This window comes from Molothrus aeneus, chromosome Z, assembly GCF_037042795.1.
Source record: "Molothrus aeneus isolate 106 chromosome Z, BPBGC_Maene_1.0, whole genome shotgun sequence".
NCBI lineage: Eukaryota > Metazoa > Chordata > Aves > Passeriformes > Icteridae > Molothrus > Molothrus aeneus.
In genome coordinates, this window is record NC_089680.1 from 31,827,540 (window position 1) to 31,852,973 (window position 25,434).

The 25,434-nt window shown below is 40.0% G+C and overlaps 1 protein-coding gene across 3 annotated transcripts in view; it reads left to right on the forward strand.

Annotated features, from left to right (window-relative positions):
* PDE8B (phosphodiesterase 8B) overlaps positions 1-25,056 on the forward strand; it is a 69,609-nt gene extending 44,553 nt beyond the window's left edge. For 2 of the 3 annotated variants that reach the window (XM_066569314.1, XM_066569315.1), the window contains exons 9-22: positions 1,236-1,324; positions 1,740-1,800; positions 8,128-8,179; positions 11,011-11,088; positions 11,958-12,034; positions 13,225-13,389; positions 14,145-14,190; positions 14,621-14,756; positions 15,975-16,173; positions 17,131-17,348; positions 18,327-18,462; positions 20,671-20,838; positions 22,357-22,486; positions 23,018-25,056. In XM_066569314.1, the coding sequence (XP_066425411.1) occupies positions 1,236-1,324; positions 1,740-1,800; positions 8,128-8,179; positions 11,011-11,088; positions 11,958-12,034; positions 13,225-13,389; positions 14,145-14,190; positions 14,621-14,756; positions 15,975-16,173; positions 17,131-17,348; positions 18,327-18,462; positions 20,671-20,838; positions 22,357-22,486; positions 23,018-23,133 (1,671 nt within the window). In that variant the 3' untranslated portion in view covers positions 23,134-25,056. Of the gene's footprint in view, positions 1-1,235; positions 1,325-1,739; positions 1,801-8,127; positions 8,180-11,010; positions 11,089-11,957; positions 12,035-13,224; positions 13,390-14,144; positions 14,191-14,620; positions 14,757-15,974; positions 16,174-17,130; positions 17,349-18,326; positions 18,463-18,748; positions 19,396-20,670; positions 20,839-22,356; positions 22,487-23,017 lie in introns of those variants that run through there. The other variant, XM_066569316.1, reaches the window with a different exon arrangement.
* The last annotated feature ends 378 nt before the right edge of the window (positions 25,057-25,434 follow it).

Below are 25,434 nucleotides of genomic sequence, written 5' to 3' on the forward strand. Positions count from 1 at the left end.
ACACATATAAGACTAGAATTGTGTTTCTCAGATGTCTAAGCACAACACAAACCATGCCACTGACAAGTGACTAAAAGCTTTGCTTTTAGGATCCGACTGAACTCCTGCTGATTTGCTTAAGATCAGTGTCAGAATGTTTTCTGTGTTTCTGTTTTGCTTAGAGCCCATGGAGCTTTTCTTAGATGCAATGTAACAGTTTGTCCCTCAGTCAGTCTCTCAGGTGGCTGAATCATCCAACTAAAATGTCTAACTTCTGTCAAACCGCAGAACCTTGCTGACTGCATACTTAAAGCACCAAAATGTATTGGCACCCAGTGGGGTGCCAATTGCTTTCCTAATAACTGCAGTTAGAATGTCTGCAATGCCCTGTGAACTCCTGTCCTTGAGGCGATGGGCCTGGCAATATGTTCCCCTAATACATGCAACACTCTTATCCCATCTCCCCTGGGTTGTAGAAATACCTCTTGCCCTTCCCTGTCTCACATTCTGCTTCAAGACCTTTGGGGAGTTCTTGAACCTTTGAGTCACGTCCAGCAATGATCTGAGCTTTGTGAGTCACTGTCTGCAGGTCCACCTTGGTTCATTAGCAATACCTACAGGCCACTCCTGCTGTGCTCCTCCTCATTTATATGGGCTGCCCTGCAGCTAGCACTGTCTGCTCAAAGGTATCTTCTACCCATTCTCCAGCTTCATCCTACCCTGCTGCCAGGTAGTTCCCTCCTTAAGATATTTCCTCTTTGAGGTTAGTTGAAAGACATGTTTAGATCAAGGATTTCTGAAGTTTAGTATATATATCGCATGGCAACTGACAACTTCAAAGCTGAATGGTGTTTGGGCTTATTTCTGCTGGTGCCAGAGGATATCGTCTGGATGTGTTGCAGTCACTGCTCCTTATGGTGGCACCTAGCAAAAATGTTTGTCACCTCTTTAAGTAGATGATACCTAAAGTTCCTTGTAAAAATTGTAAAGTTCCTTGTAAAAAATACCTTCTCCCAAGAGGAACACAATTATACTCTCCTTATGTTAGTTTAGGATGTTGCTCTCCATTGGGTGAATAGTTGCTGCTCACTCTCTCTGTTATACTTGAGAGTACATTAATTTTATACAATTTTAGAAAATAAAACTATGAAATAAAAATAATTATTTAGTACATAAGAACTATGCAGTAATAAACAAATATTTGACTGCCAGCTCTGTATGCTCAGATGCTGTCTTTGTTTTGTGTGTTTCTTTAGGAATGGCAAGGAGTTTACTATGCAAGAAGGAAATCAGGAGATAGTATCCAGCAGCACGTGAAGATAACACCTGTGGTTGGTCAAGGAGGGTAACTAACTTGTCCAGAACATAATTGCTTTCTGGGTTTTAGGGCCTTCTCTCTGCTTTCTGCATCTGTAAGTTGGACATGAACCTCCATGTATTTAGCAACTGGGAAACCCCCGTGTTTGTGTATGTGCTTGTACGTGTTCCCACCTTCGCAGTTTAGAACAGACACGTTGCCAAATTCTGCTCCCAGATTTGCAGGAGAATTCCTGGATCAACAGAAGTATCAGGCGTCCTGCAACAAAAACCTCAATGTCACGCTGAAGGACTGCTTGTCACCCAGTTGTCTTGCTGGTGTTGGGCTTGGTATCTGTTTTCCTGAGGGCTTAGAGATCTCTCCTTTAGAAAATAGTAACATATCAATTCACTTCTGTCTTTTATGATGTGATGGAGTAACAAGTGATAATTTCTGTTGTTAGGAAAATAAGACACTTTGTGTCCCTCAAAAGACTACATTGTACCAATGAAAACAACAAACAGGTATTGTATTTCTTTCATGTGATAATTTTCATAGCTTTTAGTGAACTGATATTTTTTGGCTTATAAATTTTTCCAAGAAGATGTGACCTATATTGTCAATGAGATTCTCACTGATTGTTGGAGCAAGCAAGAAAATTTCAACATTTGCATGCATTAGTCTCTGTTTGTAGGACTCCTGAGGAAGACCATCTTTCTTTTTCTGGAGCATGGACATGACAGTTGAGTCCATGATACGGTGGAGCAATACAGATTACAGTTCAAAGGGAGTTCAGGGCCTGTTTTGTAGGGCTGCTCTTGCCAGTCTGATCTGCTGTACTTACACCAACTAATGATCCGTGCTCAGTGGCCCCAAGGTTTGATAAGTGTGGTACTTTTATGAAGTGCAGCCCTCATGCTGGCCCTGAGGCTTCACACACCTGCCAGAACAGGTGCTGTGGAAGGGTGCAACTCAAGCCACGACCCCAGTAAACCAGCAGCAGTGGCAGAGCTGGGACTCTGCAGTCCAGACACAAATCTACACCAGCTGCCCCTGCAAGAAACCTGGTGGTGTGGGGAGCTGTTTGCTGTCATCTTCTCCTCGCTTCCTCCCTCTGATGGTTGGTGTCTGAGGCACATGATCGTATCACATACTTTGCTCCAGAAATACTCTAGTAAGTGCCATGTTGAGTAAAGAAGTCTAGAGTTTTGTGAGCAAAGGAATGAAGCCTGTCTTTGGCATGTGGTCTCAAGGGGTGAGACAGAGAGTGGCTGGAAACATTTTAGACCAAGCACATGCTCTGTACATAGGATATGTTTCCATGTCATTTAGGAGAGGGGTTATGTATCTTGTTTTATTTAGAATTTTTTTATGTGCTTTTATCTGTAATGTGGGTAAAGACACTTAGGCATGAAAAGTATTTAGAAAGTCACTAGTATGTCTAGTTTCCCTTTCTTCCATAGAATAATACTGAATATTAACACATTACTGGAAAACCACTACTTCTAAAAGAATTTCATAGGGGATGAAACCCTAGGAGGATGTTGAAACCATCCTCCTTGCACAAGTTTTTGTGGAGGTAGGTAGTAACAAATCAAGGAGAACTCTGCATAATTCTTGGAAGAAATTTGCATGGCTATCATTGAAAAATAAGATTCATAGTATTTTAAACTGACTTTCATCTTTGAACTAAAACATGTGTTTTAGTATTAGCAGCAAAATATCATTTACAGTCACAGGATATTTCAAAATGCTCAGGCTAGAGTGCAACAGAGTTTTATAAAAGCAGTGATAAAGTTGCATATATTTTTAATTCATTGTTTAAACCTCATAACTGTTGTTTCATTTATAACTGTTTTGATGTTGATTTGCAAGTAAGACATAATCTAACGGCTTTTTCTATATTATACACACAGCTGAAAGACTGGTACAGAAAGGTGTATATATGATACTCTTAATCCAAGATAATAAGTATTACGAACTTGTACTCATATGTAAAAAATAGCAGTAGGAATATAAGAAAAAAGTAATTTTTTTTGTCCTTCTTTGCCCTGTAGATTGCACTGCTTATACCAGTAAGAATCATGCAATCATAGATTGATTTGACTGGAAAGGCACCTTAAAGATCACCTGGTTTCAATCCCCTTGTCACAGGCAGGATCACCTTCCACTAGAATAGGTTGTTCAGAGCCCCACCCAAGCTGGCCTTGAATTTCCAGGGACAGGGCATCCACAGCTCCTCTGGGGAACCTGTTCCAGTGTCTCACCACCCTCAGTAAAGAATTTCTTCCTGATAGCTAGTTGAAACTTACTCTCTTTCAGTTTAAAACCATTGCCTCTTGTGCTATCACCATACACCCCTGTAAAATTTTCTTTATTTTCTTGTAGGCCCCTTTAGTAATTGGAAGGTGCTAAGAGACTTCCCAGAGTCTTCTTTTCTGCAAACGGAACAACCCCAACTCTCTCATCCTTTTCACATAAGAGAGGTGCTACAGCTCTCTGGTCAGTTCTGTGGCCCTTCTCTGGATCTGCTCCTGCAGGTTCATGTCTTATGCTGGAGGCCCCTCCAGTGGTGCTGTGGCCCCTCAGGCAGCTGTGACATTGCAAAGCTGGGTGTCATCAGCCAGCCTGCTGATGGTGCACCTGGTCCCACTGGCTGTGTCCCTGACAGAGATGTGAGTAACCCTGGCCCTAGTGCAGAGCCCCAAGGAGCACCACTCGGCACTCCTCTCCACCCAGACTCCTGGCCACTGGCCACAACTCTTTCAAGCAGGAACATTCAGGCAATTCCTTACCCACTGGGTGGTCCACCTGTCAAATCCAGGGCTCTCCACTGTAGAGTCAAGGGCATGCAAGGAAGCATCAAATGCTTTGCACAGGTTCACTTAGATGACATTCCCTTATCCATCCAGGGAAGGAGGCCACCAAATATGTCAGGCATGATTTGCCCTTAGTGAAGCTGTGCTTGTTGTCAGCAATTATCTTCTTATTTTCCATATGCCTTAGCATAATTTCCAGTGGAATCTGCTCCATTGATTGCAGGGCACAGAGGTGAGACTGGCCTGTCATTCCCTTGGTTTTCCTTTTTCTTTTCTAATCTTTAGAAATGACAGTTAAGTAAATTTCCCCATTTCCTGGAAACTTCACTGGACTGCTATGACTTCCCAAATCTGATAGACAGCTGCTTAGCCACTTCCTTCACCAAGTCCTTCAGGACTCACAATGCTGATCAGGTCCTGTGATCTCGTGCACCTTCAAGTTCCTTGGATGTTCCCAAACCTGATCTCTCCTACAATGGGTGGTTTTCATTTTCCCAGTCCCTGCCTTTACTTCCTGTGACTAGGGAAATACATGTAGCTGGAACACTTGCCAGTGAAGACCAAGGCAAAAGAGTCAGAGAGTACCTCAGCCTTCTATGTGTCCCATAGTAACCACATCTCCTGTTTCCTTCCAGAGAGGGACCACATTTTCCCTAATCTTTCTTTAATTCACCAAGGTACCTATAGAAGCTTTTCTTGCTGTCCTTTATGTCCCTGGCCAGATTTAATTCTATCAGGCTTTAGCTTTCCTAACATGATCCCTGGCTCGTCAAAAATTCTCTGTATTATTCCCAGGCTACCAGTCCTTGTTTCCATGCTCTGTAGGCATCCTTCTTTTGTTTGAGTTTGTCAGCAAGTTCATTGTTCATCCACACAGGCCTTCTGGCATTTTTCTGACTTCTCTTTGTTGTGAAGCATCATTCCTGAACTTGGAAGAGGTGATCCTTGAATATTAACCAGGTTTCTTGGGCCCATCTTCCCTCCAGGGCCTTATTCCATGGCACTCTACCAAGCAGGTTCCTGAAGAGGCCCAAGTCTGTTCTCCTGAGGTCCATGGTAGTGAGTTTACTGTGTGCCCTCATCAATGCCCCGAGGAGGATCTTATACTCCTTCATGATTGCTGCAGCCCATGCTGCCCTTGAACTTCATGTGCCCCATAAGCCTCTCCTTATTAGTGAGAAAAAGGGAAATTAGGAAACAAGGACTTGTGTCCACAGCAACATTCATATTCTCCTGTACTGCTGGAAAGTATCATCCATTCCTGTCTTTTTAATACTGGTTCATGAGAAGCTACTAATAAATTAAGCACTATAGACCTGGGAAGATTTACACATTTGGTGATCCCAGGGAATATGGCCTTCAAAAGGTTCTCCACAGATACAGAGGTCTGCCACAAATGTTAAAGACCGCAGCCTAACAGAAAGTATGGTCTGTGGAGATTTTAGGTCCCTTGAGAAAAAAATAAGGTGTGTTTGATAGAACTATGCAATTGTTGTTTCACTTCTGTCACAGAAATATCTCATGCCTGTAGGAGATCCTGGACAATGCAGTTTTCCTAATATCCATGCTTTAATATTTGCAGCAGTAGAACTTTTCCTTAGAGTAAAAAAATTGGGCTCCTTTTCAAGCTACAGATAAATCTTTATTGAAGGATAAAAAGAAATCAAATTAAATATATACTTAAGTTACAGAGCAGTAAAAGTTGTCATAGTTCAAATTTTGATGTCAAATGTCTAATGTTTCACTAAATCAATATAATTTTAAACATCTTGATCTCAGCATTCAGACAGTATATGTTGATTTCAAAACATCCTTACATCATTACACCATTACACATTTCCACCTTAAAAAGTATATGTGTTTTTTGCCAGTACCAACATCCTCTGTAAGGGATATCAGAGACCTTCTCAATTTCCATGCCAGATTTATCACACAGAAAAACTCAGCATGTTAAATTTATGCATGGAAAAAAAATACCTAAAAGAGCATTAAGCATTCTTACAGTGAAGATTTATGAATGAGGATTGACTTTCATGTGACTATTCCCGTGTGCTGAGCCTAGGTAATTATTAATGCTGCCATTGTCAATTTGAGACCTGGCAGGATAGAGTCCAGTGTTTTCACATTCATAAATTTACAAGAGAGGTGTTGTTTCTTTCAAGAACATATTGACCCAAGATTAACTGTGTAACTGCCCTCATAACTTACCTTACATGGCTCTTTCAGGACATGCCTGCAGAAGGGGAAGAGAAGTATTCAGGACAGAAACGTGGTTTATTTTTTTAGTAAAGCACTTGGAGGACTGTGCCTATGTTTCTGCCAGTTGTGCAGTAGAAAGAGATATATCCATTGCCTTTGAAAGAAGCTCCAGGATGAGGCCAGAACAAGCAGTTCAGATGCCTTTTGTCACTGTACCATATTTGATGAGATTTCCTTAACCTTACTCTGTTTGGATGAGTTTATTTCTCTTGAGAGTTTCTACATGGCTACAAGAAAGGTGTTCAAACTTTTGAAATTTTTTCGGATGAAGAGTCAGTTCTTACATTCCCCTGAACAAGAATTATATGGAGCATGAGCAAAGGGTTTCCCTTTCTTGTTTTTTTTTTTTTTAAATTCGTTACAAAAAGCCATGTCTGAATTTTGAAAGAAGGAAATTTCCATTTTCTTCTCTTCTCCTTTCACCCTCTGTCTCTCCCCCCCACAGCAGAAAGGAAGAAACCAAAGGTGTGCAAGAATGACAGAATGACAGAAAAGAGAATTTGTGTCATTCTTTTCCTTTCTTTCCTGAATAATCCCCATGAGGACCTTGCAGCATGCACAGTCACAAACTGATAGAGACCAGTAAAAGCACACAAGTACAACCTTGTCATACTCTCCTTTTAACTGACAGGTTGCAACCATGGATTTCATGCTTCCATGTAATCTAGTGCTTTACTACAGGCAGATGGTGGATGTGGTCAGAGCAACCAGTCACCATATGATAGTAATGGACTCCTAAATATTATGTGTACTGAATAATTTGTAATTACAGTGTCAAGCACTGACAATTATTCATCTGAAGTAAGAGGGTATGTGTATCTTCTCTAGTGACTGCAGTAAAAAAGTAAGCATTATTCCTAGTAAGCATTATTTCTAGTCTTTCTCTGTGACTCCGTTAGCTATACTTATATACATCACACACCAATTTTCAAGACTTGAGGAACTGCCATTTCTGGTCTGCTTTCCTATCAACAGCAAAACACTTTCTTGTAATCACATAACAAAGGAAAGGGGTGAGGTGATTAGCAGGTATTAAACTGTCATGAACTGGACAGTACTTTTGTTTTTGAGAAGAATGAAAAAGCAGAGGAACATTTAATCTGTGTTACTGCAGACCAAGCAATAGCTGTAAATTTTAATATATGGAAATATCCTATCTAAATTCTAAGAAAGCTTGAAATACCTACTGTTGGAGATACTTAAAATGTTTCAGAAGAACAAAGAATTAAGATTTCATGCTTAATTATTCATTCATGAGAATGATTAAAAACTACTTGAAAATAAAGGTCTGATGAACAACAACTACCTCTACCCCTTATTTCCTGGAGAACAGTTTTTAAAACTGAGTTTTTTGAAGTCCAGTTTATCAGTTATCCATGAAAGGATGCATTCAAAATTAGCTTCAATAGTTTTAAGAAAAATATGTTTAAAGGACAAAAAATAATGTTGTAGGTTTTATTTTATTCTTTCAGGTTCATATGCAATTTGCACTTAAAACACTACCTAAATGAGTATCAGTTCTTTTGTAAACACAAGCATGAAACAGGAATTCAGTACATAAAAGCACTTGTATCTGTGATTTTCTGCAGGACCTATCTGTTTGCTTTCATATTATTTCTCTACATCTAATTACACCTGAAGAAGAGTTTTTGCCAAACAATTTTTTTTAGATAGCTGAATGGAAAATGCTGAATATGGACAGTGTTGAATGCAGCCTGTTTAAAGTTTTTTGTATTCTTTTTTCTTACATATATATTTTACTCTTATCTCCAGCTCTCCAAGAGTCACCGTGAGGATAAGTACACTGGAGACAATTCCCAATCAGGTTAGAGTATTACCCTTTACCTCTACATTCCTCTGTGCTGGGGGCTGTGTCAGGGTTCTCTGCTGGAATGAATTGTTGTGTCTTCCCCCTGTCCGGTCAGTGGTCAGAGCTGATGGCCAAGGACAGATGCCAGCTGCCTCTGATACTACACCATGAATTGGACTTGTAATCATCAATAATTGAGTCTCCTGTGCAGACCTCTTGCTGTGCATTTGAAGTTCAGTGTTTGATCCTGTGGCTGGTGTACCTTGGCACCTCTTTGTGTTTGAAATGTGGAATGTGCTGATTTGTGCCAGCACACCTGCCACAGTGTGTCCAAGTTTAGGACCTGTGAGCAGGCCATTGGTTTGGCCCCAGCACAGGCTAAGACAGTTGTCTCTGAGGTGTCCAGGACTGAGCAACTCAGTTCCAGTCAGCACAGAGTTGCTACAGGATGTCTGCAACCCTTGTCTTGTGTCTTAGGTAGGTTTACTTACTCACAGACAGCGCACTCCAGCCCTCCTTGAGTTTTGCAGAGAGGTTTTGACTAGAAGTGTGGAGCATGAGGGAATAATTCCTTCCTCCAATGCTATGTAGGGTTTGGAATACCCCTTTTCCCTGAAGAAGGAAGTACGTAAGGCCAGTTTTAAGCTTGTGACTCTAGTGGTCTCAGCCAGACTCATGTCTTATAATTATGAGTGAAAAGGTTCTCATGCCATGTTACCTTCTGGCACCTGAAGCCTTTCCTGCTATGAAAGGTGAGACAATGTTGCTGTTCAGTTTCAGGCAGCTTCTGGTTTTCACATGGGAGGAGGATATAACATATTAAGAGCATGGACATGACTGCTTGACATCCCATGCTCTTTCAAGGAGCCTAAGAATACATACAAACGTCTGAGAGCTTTGTGATGCCAAATAGCAATGGGCAGGGGGAAGAAAAGACAATATGAAATTGGCTGTCCTCGTTCCCATTGCTGCTGCCAGAACTGATCCACAGTATATTAGACCATTTGCTCCTATATCCCTGCAACAAAAGCAGATTTTCTTCTCGCTGTTTCTGTCCTGCAAACAGGAAGGTGAGGAAGCCCATTAATTAAGCAGGACACTTGTTACTAACATATTTATATTAGCTTGCTAATGTTTTCAGTTTGCTCATTATTGTGACAGATTTCAGCAAGACTGGGAAGCCCCATGCTATGACACCACATTGATGACAACATTGCAGTGAAAGTAGGCAGTCTCAGAGCATGTGATGTAGTTTATCCTTCCCTGCAGTCCATGGCTGTGCTCCAAGAATAACATTTCAGAGCCATGGGCATATACCGATATGTGACGAGCATAGAAGAGTAATCCGTGTGTATCATGCTGTTTGCAGTGGTGTGAAATTTGTAACAACCTGGATGATAAGAGTTTCTGCTCACCAGGTAAAGAAAAAAATTTTACGTAGGCATTTAAATATTTACAGATGAAACCACAGTACGGCAGAGAGTAGCTTTTACGCACCTGTGACTCTTTGGGTGGCACTAGGAAAGTATTTGACTTGCTAGATGGTATTTAACACAAGGAGAGTTGTTTTGTCAGCTATAGCCACTCATAGCTATGTTTATGTGTAAATGCTTGCTCCCACTGAAGTGCCTTATGATAAAGTCATCCAAACGTTAGTGAAAGAATAAATAAAATTATTTAACATGCATTAGCTATGCCCTGCTCTTAGGTGTCAACAGAGGAAAATGCTTTCCATTTCTCCAGTTCAGACTACAACAAAGAAGACCCAAACTGTCTGTGGTAGAAAAAAAGAATTAAGACAGAAACTATTTCAGTAATTTAGGATGGATGAATTTTTAATTCTGGAGAATTGTATGTTAACATTTTATTTTGCTAAAGAGAGGCTGCATACATCCTGTCTTATGACATTATAATGAAAATTCATCTTTATGTTAAGAATATCAAAATCATACTTTTGACTCTTCAAATGCTTTTATTAGCTTTTGAAAGCCTGCTAGGGTCTCTGATCCTCGAGTGGCATTTCAGATACCTTGAGAACAGGTACTATCACCACTTTCCACTCTTGGAAACAGCATAGTTGCTGTTTTAAAACATAAGGGAGAGTGCAGACTTTAATGTATTGTAGAAAAATGAAATTTTACCAGATTTATTGTTTTTTAAACTCCTTCCTGTCATTTCATCCAGCTTTTGAATTTGACTGGATGTGATAATTTCTCTGGCTTTAGCAAACAGCCGTTTCAAGAATAAGTTTATTGCATAACTAATATTCAGAAGAACTAAATGGATTGTTTAAGAATTTTCAGCACATTAGATTTTCCTTAAACACAGGGTGCAAATATTTATTGCAAATAAAAGGAAAAGCTGTCGGAGTCTGAACTATGCTTTGGCTTTAAGTGTAGAGTAAGATGAGACTCTTCTCAATTGGCTAAAGTTTTAGGCAGTTAAACTCAGGCTTGTTCAGTGGTCAGAGCAGAGCAAAAAGAACACACACAAGGGGTTCAGCCCACCTGCCTGAGACATCTCTCCTGAAGCAGAATCTCTGAAAACCTTACATGGTGGCAGCCTGAAAGACTGCTGCTTTTAGGGAGCTAAAGTTAGGTGAAGCAAGACTTCTGTTCCATAAGGCATCTTGACTTCCTTGCAAAAGACCCTGCCAGGTGACTTGAGACAAGTTGCTTTAAATTGATAGACACCAAGTTCCTTGTTCTGATGTGCAGAAATTGCAGTATTTCCCCCAGTTGTGTGAGATTGTTAAGATCACTTAATTAAATTTCCAAAATTTTAGATGGATATTTTGTAGAGGCTTTACTTGATACATTTTTAAAGCTTTTGTTTTGTACTTACAGAATCTGGTTCTTACACGTGCAAGAACAGAAGGAAAGACTCAGTTGATGTTAAGTCAATAACATCTCAAAGTAGTGATGGTAAGAAAGCAAACTGTATGTACAATACTGTAAATATACATGAATATATATTTATAAATAAATAAAGAACAGACTTGGCTTGGGCAATAAAACTGCAGAACAAAAGAATAACCAGACAGATTCACAGCTGGTTAAACAGAGATTACTCCATTTTTTTATAACTCCTGTAAAATTTCTTTCTGATTTGCAAAGCAGTATCCCAGCATAAGTACCAGCATTGCTTACAATGCATGACAGTCCTGGATGCCTTCACAGGGAGGAGGAGTGACTGTGCCAAGGGACAGAAGCAGCTTATTAAGAGTGTGTGGTGAAGCATTAATGCCACCTCTCTTAGAAAACTGCAGTTTGTGCTCCTAAACACATATTTCGGTTTATTCATGTTTAACATGAAGGAGCCTATTGCTGCTGGTTACTTGAGAGCAGTACTTCTGACCCCATTTGTGACTGCTTACTGGGGTGGAACAATGGTGGAGGGGATTTCTTTCTGCCCCTATGTGTAGCGAGAGAAGCACTGCTTGTGGGGAGCAGGAAGGGTTTTCTTTAGAGCAACCATACCACCAAGATGAGGGACACACACAGACTTAAAGGAGAAGCCATGTCTGACAGAGATGCATTGCATCAAAGGGCATGAAGTGTAAGTACAACTCCATTCCGAAGTGAAGGATGGATGGAAAATCTGACAGCAAAAATGAGGGGTGGCTGCCAAGGAGGCAGACAACAGTACAAGAAATGAAACAATGAAGAACTTGCAGGGGGAAAGATACAGGAGAAATGGAGCACAAGGCTGTATTTCATTGTGCTGTGCCCCAGCCTTCTGCACTCTTTAAATGCTGTCATCTGATTCACACTCTATGGCTCTTTAATGGCAGCTCCAAGTTTACAGACCCGACGCTACTCCTCAATGGCACGGATTCATTCTATGACAATAGAAGCTCCTATCACAAAGGTGAGTCCTGAGCACTGACTTTTCCACAAACTCCAGAGTTTCGAGTTGCACTCATAGGAAGTATGTAGTTTCTGGAAAGACAGAGGCTTCCTGCAGTTTGTATTTAACAGAGTAATATAAGTAATTTGTTTTTATTAGCACTTTCTACATCTCATCATGGCATTCCAAATGCTAGTCATAAGGAAGAATATTAAGGAGAGAAGAATGCCCTGCTACATGCATGGCTTCTGGCAGGAAGGGGACACTGCTCTGTTGGGTCATGTGTGAGTAGGAGGATGTTCTTCCAGTCTCACCTTTGCTCTCACTATTGATATTTATAAGATACCCTGCAGAAGAGGGAGCATCTGCACCATCTTCTGTCTCCCCCAGTTTCTGCAACCTTTCTTCACTCTGCCGCACAAATTGTGTGTCACAATTGGCTGTCACAAATCAGCTGCACAGTCACTTGTAACACACCAGGGTGTCAGGTATCTTCCACTTTCAAATAATTTTTTCCTCTCTCCCTATCTTTTCTTGCTATCATCAAGCTTGCTCTTCCCAGCACCACTGTGACTGTAAGAGCAACTGGCTTCTTTCCTTTTCCTAATCCTCAGTCATACCCACAGGGAGGCTTGTAGTGGCTGTGCAGCAGCCTCTGGCTCCTGGAGAAGACAGCACTGGGACTTTCTTCCCTTCATTCTTGGCAGAGCCAGGAGCAGTCACTGCTGCATTTCCAGATTGTGGCTGAGGCACAGTGTGGGTTTCAAAGAGCCATCCTCTTCTCCTACAGTCCAGTACCTTCTGCTCTCTGCCTTTGACTTCTACAAGAATATCATGGTATAATATCAGCATATCCGAGTCACATCCATGAGTTTGTTTGTTTGGATTTTCCTTCAGGGATTGAATAATTTGTTTCAGAGCAGACCTGGATATGCTGAAGTACCAGGACATTGCTGGTTTTTGGTCCACTCACTGGTAACTATTTCACACCGTTCTACTTCCACTTCCCAGGAGTTTGCCAGTTAAAAATAGCAGACGGATACCAGGAAATCTGAGCACAAATTTACATTTTCAGAGTTGTACTTCAAGGGTTGTGGGGAGTTACATTGCATTTGATGAGAATTAGCATAATCGAGACAAGAATAAAAATTTTGTAATAAGAAAAAGGTGCCATTCACTTTTCTTTGCCTGCCTCCTTAATCTGCCTTCAGGTTATTAACATAATTAACGCTGCCCAGGAAAACAGCCCGATCACAGTAGCAGAGGCGTTGGACAGAGTTCTGGAAATCCTGCGGACAACAGAACTTTATTCCCCTCAGTTAGGTACCAAAGATGAAGATCCTCACACAAGTGATCTTGTTGGAGGTCTGATGAACGTGAGTAAAATTAGTAAAGACAAAACTGCTGGATCAGTGTCCTACATCACAATTCACTGCTTCGCTGTGCTAAAATTTCCCAAGCAATGGGAAGGGAACTTGTAATTCATCACCATTTCAGTTAAGCATTTTGGCCTCTTTACTAGCAGTACTGCAAGATGTAGTAAGCTATGGCCACATTTCAGTCCACTGTGCACATTCATCCTCAGATACCGGTGAATAGACTTGCCACCAGAAACTATATCCAATCTCTCAGAAGATACTGAAGGAGATACTTTATAGAAACTCTAGAAGCTTATATGGGATTAGAGGGATTGCTCTATAGTTAGTCCAGTGTATCATTGAGGTTGCTTTAATCAAGCTCTAATTTTGGTCCTGCAGCAGCAGGAAGAGACAAACTATCAAAATTTTGTCATGGATTTACTCATTTTTAATAGACACTGAGCTAATCCCCATCAAAATAATATAAAGAAAATGAAAAATAAATTATAATGACTGATTTGAATGATGGAGGTGCCAATGAGAGGGTCAAGGTGGGCAATACACTGTGTATTTAATATCTTTTCTGGAGATCTCATACCAGTGTTCCAGGGATCCTTTCATGTTTTTTTTGAAAGACCCTAAAACCAGGATTATGCTATAGTGCTGCAATAAGAGCACTGCTTTTAGTACCCAGGAATAGTACCTAAAATGCATGTGGTGTTTTTGAAACTAGTGATACAAAAAAACTAAGATAAACTGGCTTTCTTTTTCAGGATGGCTTGAGAAGACTGTCTGGAAATGAGTATGTGTTTTCTAAGAGTAAGCCACCATTTTAAACTTCCCTTTGCACGTGTGACTTCTTTTGTTAGTACTGCTAACATACAGCTTCAGGCTAATTTGCAGTGGAATATATGTCTGTGGAAATGGCTGTCTAAATGACTGCAGCAGAAGTGCCAGGCTGCCTCAAATTTGGTGTTGAAACAGGCTCAAACAATTAAAATAATGCATTTCAAAATGTTAGCAAAAAACCAAATTGTCACTCAAAGAAATGTCCACTGATCTGGTTTATGTTCAAATGCTCTGTAATAAACCTTTCTATTATAGGCATTTACAGACTTTTTCATGTAAGGAAAAAAAGTTGTTTTTATTGAAAAAGAGTTGCTTTCTAAATGGAATTCTGAAGAGGGGCTGTGGTAGTGTAGAGGGAATAACCTAGAAATGTGTTAATTCCCAAATTCCATTTCAACAGATACGAACCTGAGCCATACTCACCTTCCAGTGCCAAACACCATCAATGATGTTCCACCCTGTATTGCACAGCTCCTAGATAACGAGGAAAGTTGGGACTTCAATATTTTTGAGTTGGAGGCTGTTACAAATAAAAGGTATTGGACTCCTTTCCCTGGGTGCCCAGAGAAATTTTGTTGAGGAGCTGTAGCTCTGGAAAAAATGCAGCAAGACACAACAAATCTGTGAGAGCTGTCTTGCTTGACACAGATCCACTCTGTCCCAGTGACACTGTTCAATGTAGTCTGATGTTGCCACATGCCAGATGCCCTCCAGATGGCCCTTTTTCTTGCTCATGTGCAAATGGTCCTGCTGGAAAAAGCAAACCTCTCCCCTTCCTCACCTAAATCATCCCACAATTTGGGAAGATCTAAGGCAACTGCAGCTTTTGATTATAGGGATAAAAAAATGGGATGGAGGATAAACCAGTGATAGGATCAACAACTAGGATTTTAAAGCTTATAATGAAAACAGACGTCAGTAGTTTTGAGGTCATGCAGACTGCAAAAATAAGCACATCATCCAGACAGAAAAGTTGCTTTCATTCCAAGATGCAAAGAATCAAACAGACTACCCGTTCTTATGTACTCTCTTTGCATAAAATAGCCATTTTGGAAAATTGCATTTGCCTGGTTTTAATCTGCAGATGTTGGGGTTTGGTTATGCCTTTCTCAGCTCACAGGCTCTGTAGGACATCTTGCAGGAGGGAAAAATGTAACTGATGAATAGGACTCTCTCACAGGCAACACAGAGTAAAAGACAACCCAGAGTGGATTTGGATTTAAGAATCAAACAGAGTAGAGGTTGTACTCTGTTTACTGTTTCACACATGGGATTCCCAGCATTGTACAAACACCCATACCCACACCCACAGAGCACTTTACAATTGAAATTTGACCTCTTTTTTGGCTTAGGACTTTTTAGCCTTTGGCATGTGCTCATGTCATTCATGCTCAAAGTCTGCTTTTTCTCCTCAGGAAAAAAATTAATGGAATTTTGTTTGATTGACAGATACACAAAATAAACACACAAAAAAAAAGGGTTTTAAGATGTTTTTTCTGAAGCCACAGGAATTCTTGAAACTCTAATGGAATAGTACAATTTCTACAAAACATTAAAATAATGTCTGAAAGGATGATAGATGCAATCACTTGTAACCTTGGCCCAGCTTTTTAGAGGTGATAGATATGCAACTTAAAAACTTAAACTTTACCCACCCCTCTTAAAAGTCTTGGTTTCTTTGTTCAATGCATCACTTTTAGAACACCACAAGTTCCTATTTTACAGCAGTGCTTTTTTCTTCTTTTGTTTTTCAGGCCATTAGTGTATTTGGGCTTAAAAGTTTTTGCCCGTTTTGGGGTCTCTGAGTTTTTAAACTGTTCAGAAGCAACACTGCGGGCATGGCTGCAGGTCATTGAAGCCAACTACCATTCCTCCAACTCATACCACAACTCCACACATGCGGCAGATGTCCTGCATGCTACTGCCTTCTTTCTCGGGAAGGAGAGAGTTAAGGTAGAGCCATCACCTAGGAGTTCTTTGGGTTAGGATTTCATCATGTTTGGCATTTTATGTGTGTCATCCAGAAGACAGATGTTTAAATAATGGTCCTGGCTTCATAAACTCTCTCTGTCCTTGAAGTCTTCCTGTGATGCAAGCAGGCCCACACAGTTTCTCTAAAGTCTGTTTATACAAATTTACATTTTTAAATAGCAATGATGGAGGTGGGGAGGGAACCTGGCACTTTTCTTTCTCATTTTAACTGGCTGTAGGTAACAGCTCTTAATAAAGCTTCGCAAAAGCTTTGCAACAGCTTTGGAGAGGAAGGTGTGAGTTATTCTTCCTGGTACTCAGCTACAGGACATGTGGACATGTGAGAAAGATTCAAGGCTGTGCCAGGGGAGGTTCAGAGTAGACATTAGGAAACATTTATTTACTAAGTGGTTAAATACTGGAACAGGCTTCCCAGAGAGGTGGCTAATGCCCCGCACCTGTCAGTGCTTAAGCAGCATTTGGACAATGGCCATAATAACATGCTTTAACTTTTGTTCAGTCCTGAAGTGGTCAGGCAGTTTGGCCAATGATCATGTAGGTTACTTCCAAGTGAAACAATCTATCCTATCCTGTGCTAAAACATAAGGTGTGTGAAGTAGAGTCAATAAAGATACATTCAGGCAAGCATACAAAGTGGAAGGAAACCACTAGGTCATCTATCCATTGAAGAGTTCTATGCAAAGATACTGCTCAGGTGACAGCAGTGTAAAAAGCTTCATTAAAGAAAGCATATTTGGATAAGGGTAGGAGTGGAAATTTTGTGGGAGGTAATCTGTAGGCACAGTGAATGGAAAATGACTGCAAGGAGGTAGCTTGCGTGCTTAAGTTTACATTTGTGTAATTGTGGGTACCTGGAAGTTATCAGAAAATATTTATTGTAATTTTGTGCCACATTGTAATTTTTCTCTCTTCCTATAGGGAAGTCTGGACCATCTAGATGAGGTAGCTGCATTAATAGCTGCCACCATTCATGATGTAGACCATCCTGGACGGACCAACTCTTTCCTGTGCAATGCAGGCAGTGAATTAGCTGTCCTTTACAATGACACAGCTGTATTAGAGAGTCATCACACAGCACTGGCATTTCAGCTTACAACAAAAGACAGCAAATACAACATTTTCAAGAATATTGATAGGTGTGTCTGCTGGACAAGGGCAGTGTCCATGTGTGGACTGCTTATTTGGCAGTTTGGGGCAAATTGAGAGTGTACCTTCTAAACAAGAATGCATAGTTTAAATACAGATAATAAAATTTAACCTCTTCTGGAATCCTATATAGACATGATTTATAAAAAGGTTTTCATCTCCCCCTCACCAGCTCTGTCTTCCAACTTGTAATTATTGGAAGCTTAGAGAGATGTTTAATAATCTTTTATGCATTCCATTAACTTGGTCCAGTTAACAGCCTCAAGGCTGCATCTTTGCTCACTGCCTTTTCATTGAAGGAGCCTGGGCACTACCTTTTTGGGATATGTTTTACACAACAGCAGCTAGATGCTGCTTGTTGTGTCTGCACAAGGTTCTATGCATCCCTTGTAGCATTATTGTGTAAGTATTGTGTAGTAGCATTACTACATTCATGTGGAATTGAAATGGTGGTGGCAGAGGACATGAAACTCTGGGAGAGCTGGAAGCTCCCTGTGGTTGGCTGGGCATGCAAGTAGCCCAGGTGTTCCCACTGCATGACTCCAGCTTTTGTAGGGACAAGGTGAGAGAGAAAGAGCTCTGAAAGGGAAAGAGCCTGACCCCAAAGAGATAATTGAAAAACCTGAGATTTGTGTTCCAAGCTAACACTAACATCCAGCAGAACATACATGGATACATTGGTGCCATTCCTGGAGAAGTTATCTTAGTCTTACAGCATTATGAAACTGAGATGTAAATTGTTGCTGACTTCTCAGGATTTTCATTAGGTAAAAATAACAGAGCAGGGGGGAACTTGGAGAGGCATGATCTTGTACATTCCTCCATCCTTAGACTGTTCCTAACTCTGAAGGTGCCAGCTCGTGGCTGAGTCCCTGAGCAGTGTTTTGTAGCACTATGTGGGTAGGGATAAGGAAAGGGCAGAGCTCTGTCTGGCAAGCTCATGAGCAAGAACTCTTTTTCTTTCCTAGAAATCGCTACCGGACATTGCGACAGGTCATTATTGATATGGTTTTGGCAACAGAGATGACAAAGCACTTTGAGCATGTGAACAAATTTGTGAACAGTATCAACAAGCCAATGGCATCTGAGGAGAGCAGCCCACACGTAAGTGCTTGCAGGACTTTATGCCTTCAGGCATTTCAGTGAAGTTCTTTCCAGACAACCTTAAGTATCATTTTCATTCACTTTGCATTAATTTGCATTATGGCAATGCCCAAATGACACAAATGGATTTGTGGCCTCACATAGCAAAGTGTGAAAAAATATGCTTTTTCTCTTTTCTGCTCTTAGTTCATTTAAACACTTCATTTTATAAGCCTTATGTTAAAAGCTATCTTGTATTCAGGAAATATATGAGTGGATGTTGTTTCACATGGAAAATTCTGTGCAGGTTGGCACCTGTTCCTATGGTCCTGTCTCCAAACAGTGGGATTTGTCTGAGCCTAGGGATGTAACTGAAGAACCTCCTGAACAGTTTTGTCTCTGTGTAATCTGGAGCCTTCAAGCCCTGAGGAAAAACGTCCTGAGACCTCTCCATTCCAAATTGTACCAAGAGATGTCCAGGCCTTTTTGCATAACAGTTACAACTCTCATGCTCCACCAGGGTTTATTTAATAAGCTGTCTCTGAGTTTCCCATCCCCTCCTTACCTTCCCTTAGTGCCTCTCAAGGCTGAGCACCTAAGACCTGACCAGGTTCTCCAGGGCACCTGGAGAAAGACTATCTGAGGAAACTATCTGTTAGCTGAGGAAAGACTATCTTAATGCACCTTAGTGAATATAATGCTTTGTTCAAAACATGAAAAAAAAAAGTCAGACAAAACTGAAGGTCAGCAATGCTAAAACCAAATAGAACTATCTTTTGTTAGCTATCCAAAATAGGACTTTGTACTGTAGACTGTTGTGGGTACCGTTTACAACTTTAAAAACAGCATTCTGGCATCTGAAATTACCTGCTTCTAGGGACTGCTAAGCTCCACTCTCCCACAACATGAGCTGGAAACCACAAATGCTGCTGAACTTATCTCACAATAAACGTGAAGGACAGAACCACTTGTGCTACAGACTTCTTCTTTTCCCTCAGTATTAGGTTGTTCTGTTCTTTACTGTTAGCTGTGGCTCTTTCTGGTTTTGGTCTTGAACAGCAGTTAAGATACAGACAGATCTTGATACTTGACAGATACTTGACAGATCTTTGCTGGGCTACCCATGCTGAAAAAGGATTAACTGCTAAACATAAAGTTAGAAGATTAATGCCTGAATTGGCAAAAGTCACAGCAAAATAGTTCCCCGTAAGCCACAAAGATATTTAGTTGTGGTGGCAAAAAGTACTTACATTCAGTTTTTGACTCAAGAGTTGAATTTAGCAGTGAAGGGAGGCCAAAACCCCACAAATATATTATTTTGAGAATAGCATTAATGTGAGCAGAGGTGGAGGCCTTTCATTAGTCCATAATTTACCTGTGCCTTTCTAAACTGCCCAAGACCCAGAATATGATGCCATAGCAGACTGGGAACAATACCTTGTCGCCACCACCTGGTCTCCAGAGCAGTCAGTAAGAAGTTTGGTATTTTACTGTCTAGCAAGCAGAGAATTTCTGCAGTCAATCTGCTGCTCCTGTGATTTCCTACTGTTAATCTCATAGATTATGTAGGATTTCACCCTCACCAGGAACTGAGATCAAAGATTATTCCAGGTTGAAGGTTCAAAATCTGAGACAAAGAAAGCAGTTCCACTTGGAAACACTCTGGAACTGAATGTCAGAGACCTGCTTTTCTGTGTGTAAAAGAAATAGTTGTGACAGTTAATTCAGCCCCCTGTGCCTGCCTCAGTATTCTCATTTAGGAATAAAAATCTAACTCCAGAAACTCCCCTAAGTGAAGCAGTCCCCTACCATCACCATCCCTACATTTAAACATTCAGAAGTGAGGATTGTTTGTGAGCTTACAGTTGGTGAATGCATCCCCTCTCATGCGATGCGTCCTCTATCAAGGGATGCATCCCCAAGAGGACCAGGCTGGAATGCAAAGGTAACATCCTACCTGATAAAGAGCCTGTGGCACTTTATTTCACAAACTTTGATACTAATTTTGAGAATGACCACAACTGTAGTATGTATTTGGATTATCATTACTTACTTAGCAAGGCAGCAGTTCTCAGACATCACCTTCTTCTCCATGTTCTGGGTGCTCTGCATGAAACTGTAAGGCAGTAGACTGGGTGCCTGCTTAGTGCCTAAGTCTGGTAGAGCTGATAATGATGCCCTCGGTCCTGCTAGCAGGGCATGGCCCCTATAACTAACTCTCCTTTACAGAATGAAGGCAGCAACACTGAATGCACAACCAACATAAAGAATTTTCCAGACAACCAGACACTGATCAAGCGCATGATGATTAAATGTGCAGATGTAGCAAATCCATGTCGCCCCCTAGAGCTGTGTATCGAATGGGCAGGTAGGATTTCAGAGGAGTACTTTGCACAGGTATGTATATTTTTATGACTTAACTATTACATTATATAAAGAAGTGCACATTGGCTGATCTGCTGTTCCACATAGGATCTGCCTATAGTGTCACCACAGAGTCCAGATGTATGTTTTTTGTTTGCAGTCAGAACTGGCCCCTCAATTTCATGCAGAAGAATTCACTCCAAGCAGTTTGCTAGTTTGCTTATCATGAAGCTTGTTGTCCAGAAGGGTGGAAAGGAGGTTTTACACTTTCACGATCTGACCAAAATGATTTGATTAGTCCTATTCAAGTAAATTGGCTGAAATTCAAGATGGTCAGCACTCTAGCTTCTTGTCCCAATACCTTCCCAGAAGATCAATGCCTCAGCTGAACTATTGGGATTGCCCTTTCTCTTCTAAAGTGGAACCTGAACTACTATCACAGTAGGCAGAAAAGTAGTGCAGGCATGTGGGCAGTGTAAATACTTATCACATGGGATGTGTCCAGACAGTACTGGAAGCTCATCTTTCTTTCTTCACATTCAATTTTTCTGCCAGAAATGCAACCAGCTTCCTGAAACACTCTTTTACCTCCTTAATTAACAACTGATAAAATCTTAGCTTTTATTTCCCAGTAATGGTGTGGAAATAACAGCTATGAGTGGAGAGGAAAAAAAGTGGGCAGGCCTACCCTTCATATTCGCACAGTGTGACAGTTACTCCTGAAAGAAAATTGTAGCTACTACCTGAAACATGTCTGAATTTCATTTTAATCATAGTGACTAAATTTTGTCATGTCCTAAGAAAGATCAAAGATCACTTATATCTCCCTAGCAGTCAAGGTATCATAAATTAGTTTTAAATTGCCCAAATTAAGCACTAGCCTGCTTGCAGCAATGTGAGATTGAGAGAGTTGTTCTCCTGTTTATTCACCTCTGCTAATTTTGGAGACTGCTCTGCTGCCAATTCCTGTTTTAAATGTTGCCTGTGCTACTTAAAAGGGGATGTTTTTCCAAATTACATTCTAAGAAACTGCTGAGGTGATCTGTTCCTCCACCACAGTGGGTGCAAGAAAACCAGGCCTCTTCCAGTTGGGGACAGAGTTAAAGGGCATACCTATACTTTCATTCACCTGATAACATGATACAAGCAGAGGAAGTAGCACCAGCAACAATCTCTTCTTACTTAAAAGACAAATGGTTTGTAACACCCACTGCAGATGTGGAAAAATGAGAGATCAAACCTGTTCTCTGCTAAAGGACTCTACAGCTCCATTTTCCATATGTTTACCTGGTGTACCCTAATCACCAGATTACAGCATTCTGTCCTGTTGGAGCTAAGTGCAATCACAGGACTGCAGTAAAGAAGAGTACTTGTGAAAGGGAAGAGATGTTGATTTCAGTTCCTGTTCCAGACAAAATAACACACATGAAACTAAGGTTCTAAGGCTTGTCTCAAATCTCCTATTGCAATTAATCTAATTCCTTGACCCCTGCTATTCCAGCACAGAAGTCAGCAAAGCTCTACTTGCTAACTGGAGTTTTGTCTTCTTAGACTGATGAAGAGAAGAGACAGGGCCTGCCTGTTGTAATGCCAGTATTTGATAGAAACACCTGCAGCATCCCCAAGTCCCAGATTTCCTTCATTGATTATTTTATAACAGATATGTTCGATGCATGGGATGGTAAGTACTGATTTTTCTTCTTTCCTCTGACACAGAGATTCAGAGATTCCTACAGTCCAAAATTACTAATATCAAGGTGGCCTTGCATCCACTTTTTTCAGAGGCTGTACCCATATATAAGCAGTACAACACAAGATATTGTGCAATCATGACACTGAAGTCTGTTTCACTGCACACAATGAAGCTGTGCACTTACCAGGCAATCTATGTAGAGAAGGAGTAATGGCTTATAATTAAGCTTTTTTTATCTATGTGTTTTTTTTCCTTTAGCACTGTATTTCTTCTGAGTTGCAGATTTTAAGACCACCAATGGCTGCATGTTAGCATAATTTAATGAAGTCACCATGCATTTGGAAAGGGATTTTCTTGAAAGAGAATCACACACACACAAAAAAATCTTTCCCCTCTTAGTATTACTTTAAGGAATTGGAAGAACAAAAGAGAGTAGGAGAATGCAAATTTCAGATCAGGCTGGGCTGTTCTTCTACCCATTCTATAAACATGGTAAAACTCTTTTTCCTATTCTTTCAGCATTTGCACATCTGCCAGTTTTGATGCAACACTTGGCTAATAACTACAAACACTGGAAAACACTGGATGATTTGAAGTGCAAGAGTCTCAGGCTCCCATCAGAAAACAACAACTGATACTCAGTCAAGAAAACCAGACCTCTTGCTCTACCAGTTTCACTGTGAATCACTTACAAAAACTCTTGGCTACAAAGGGGATTAATGTTGCTTTTCCAGTGAAATTAAGACTGCATGACAAGAAGGAAATATTTTACTCATTTTTAAGCTTCTATGAATTCTACAGAAAAATGTTTTTAGAGGCTATATAAACCACAGATGACTAAGTGCTCTTCAGAAATAATATTTTGTGGCAGAAAATGTACTTCTAAAACTAGTTTCTAATACTGAATATGCACTTGCTGAATCTTGTAGTTGATACAACTGTATTCACTAACACTTCACACAACTGTTTTTCAGAGAGGGGGGTAATCTAGTCACCAAGAGAGTAAGAACAGCCTAACAAATAAGGACAGAAACTTGCCACTTATCTAGCATAAATTTGTTCCAATTCTGTCAATGTTCTTCAGCTCTGTGAACCATACTTCTAAAGAGAACATGCACAGCAAAACAAGTAAATTTTAGTAAATTAGATACATAAAAAACCCAAACATGACACCTTTTAAAACACCTTCTTAATACAGAGACTCTCTCAGAGCACCACCCGTTCTTTCTTTTCTATATAAAATCTTGGTAGGAGTCAATGTTCTCTAAAACTGATCATATAATACAGGAAAATAAGCATGTTCTGTCTAGGCAGTGCCATCCACATGGTTCCCTGCCATCTTGCAGATATTATCACAAAAGTTTTCATCAAATTTTACACAAAAAACTACTGTGGCACTTGATCACCATACTTTTTTATAAAAACGGTGTTTGTAAACATGGTCATCAATTTATTAAACTGATCTAAATTTTATGTCAAGCTCATTTATTGTGCTACTTCTAGGATGAACCTATCACTTTTTAAAAGAAGTTTCCAGGCTATAATTTATAAAAGCATTATAATTTGTACTGCTTTATCTTCCTAATAAAATGCTGATTGGTTTTGTGATGTAAGAAATATGTATATCAGTTGGAAATCAAATATAGTTCTTCATTAGTTCCAAGATATGAAATTTATGCTAAGGCTTTTAAAGCACAAATGTGTATTTTTGTACATCTCATTTTAATCACATGCAGAACATGAGTTTAAATTTTAGACTATTCTCAGACTATTCAGTAAATAAATACTGGCAGAACTGCTGATTTTTAACACTGTGCACTCCAGGCTGCAAGCAAGACTGTCAAAGCTGTGGCTGCAGTTAAAGAAACAGTCCACCTACCCTGTGCTGTATCAAAAATCAAACTGGGTAAAAGAAAAGGGGAAAAAAAGCAAACAGCATAGATTGCTATGGAAGAATAGTGACAATGCTGTTTACTGCAGGTAGCTTACATATGTGCCAACCTTTTTTGTATGTTTTGTACCAAGTTCTGAAACAAAAGGCAACATTCATAAAATGTATGTGCAGAAGAATGTATAGAAGCTATATTTTTGTTAGAATTGTAACAGATCCTTACTTTTGTCATAGCCAAGGCAGGTTGCTGTGTATTAAAATGCCGCATTGTGTATATTTGAAGAATGGTGTTTCTGGTGAAGCATGGTTATTCATTCTTTCCTATTATCTATGGCAACATTCTTCAGTGGATTTTTATTCAGAGACGTTGAACCTCTTTTTTAATACTGTATACTGTTTGCTTTTACCATTTCTTTATTTAGAACTAGTGCTCTTAGTGGTTGTACCTTAACTATTCTGAACTGAACATTCACTGCAGCTTGCATTAGAAGAAAGAATTTCCCAAGATCTAAGCTTTGTTAATTTAATTTGTTAAATATAGCAACGTTGTAAGACCATATCCATGTAAAACATTTAATTCATAATTTTTGTCAAACTTCTGTCACACAGACCAAAATGTCAACAGTGGAAGGCATCAAAAAAATAAAGTTCTACTTGTGAACCAGAACTGAGGCCAAGACATTAATACAGAATCAATATATTTGTTGCAGGATCTTGTGTTTCTTCCCACAGTCAGATTAAAGAAAAAAATTTTTAAAAATAAATAAAAGAAAAAAATTGTGTGGATATCGGTCCTCTTTAATAGCAAAATAAGTCAGCACAGATTACTCATAATCTGCCAGCTGTGTCAGATCTCCTAGACTAGTCCAGTTTACTAAGAGCTGCTTGTTTCATGCTGCTGTCAGTGCACAGATGTAAAAACAGCCACCTCAGAGTTGTAGAAGTATTAAGAGTAGGTCTGACAAAGATATTTACTTCCATGATGTGAACATGTGGAGTTCAGTGTTACTGCAAGATGGAAAAATATTTAGGGCATCAGTTAGAT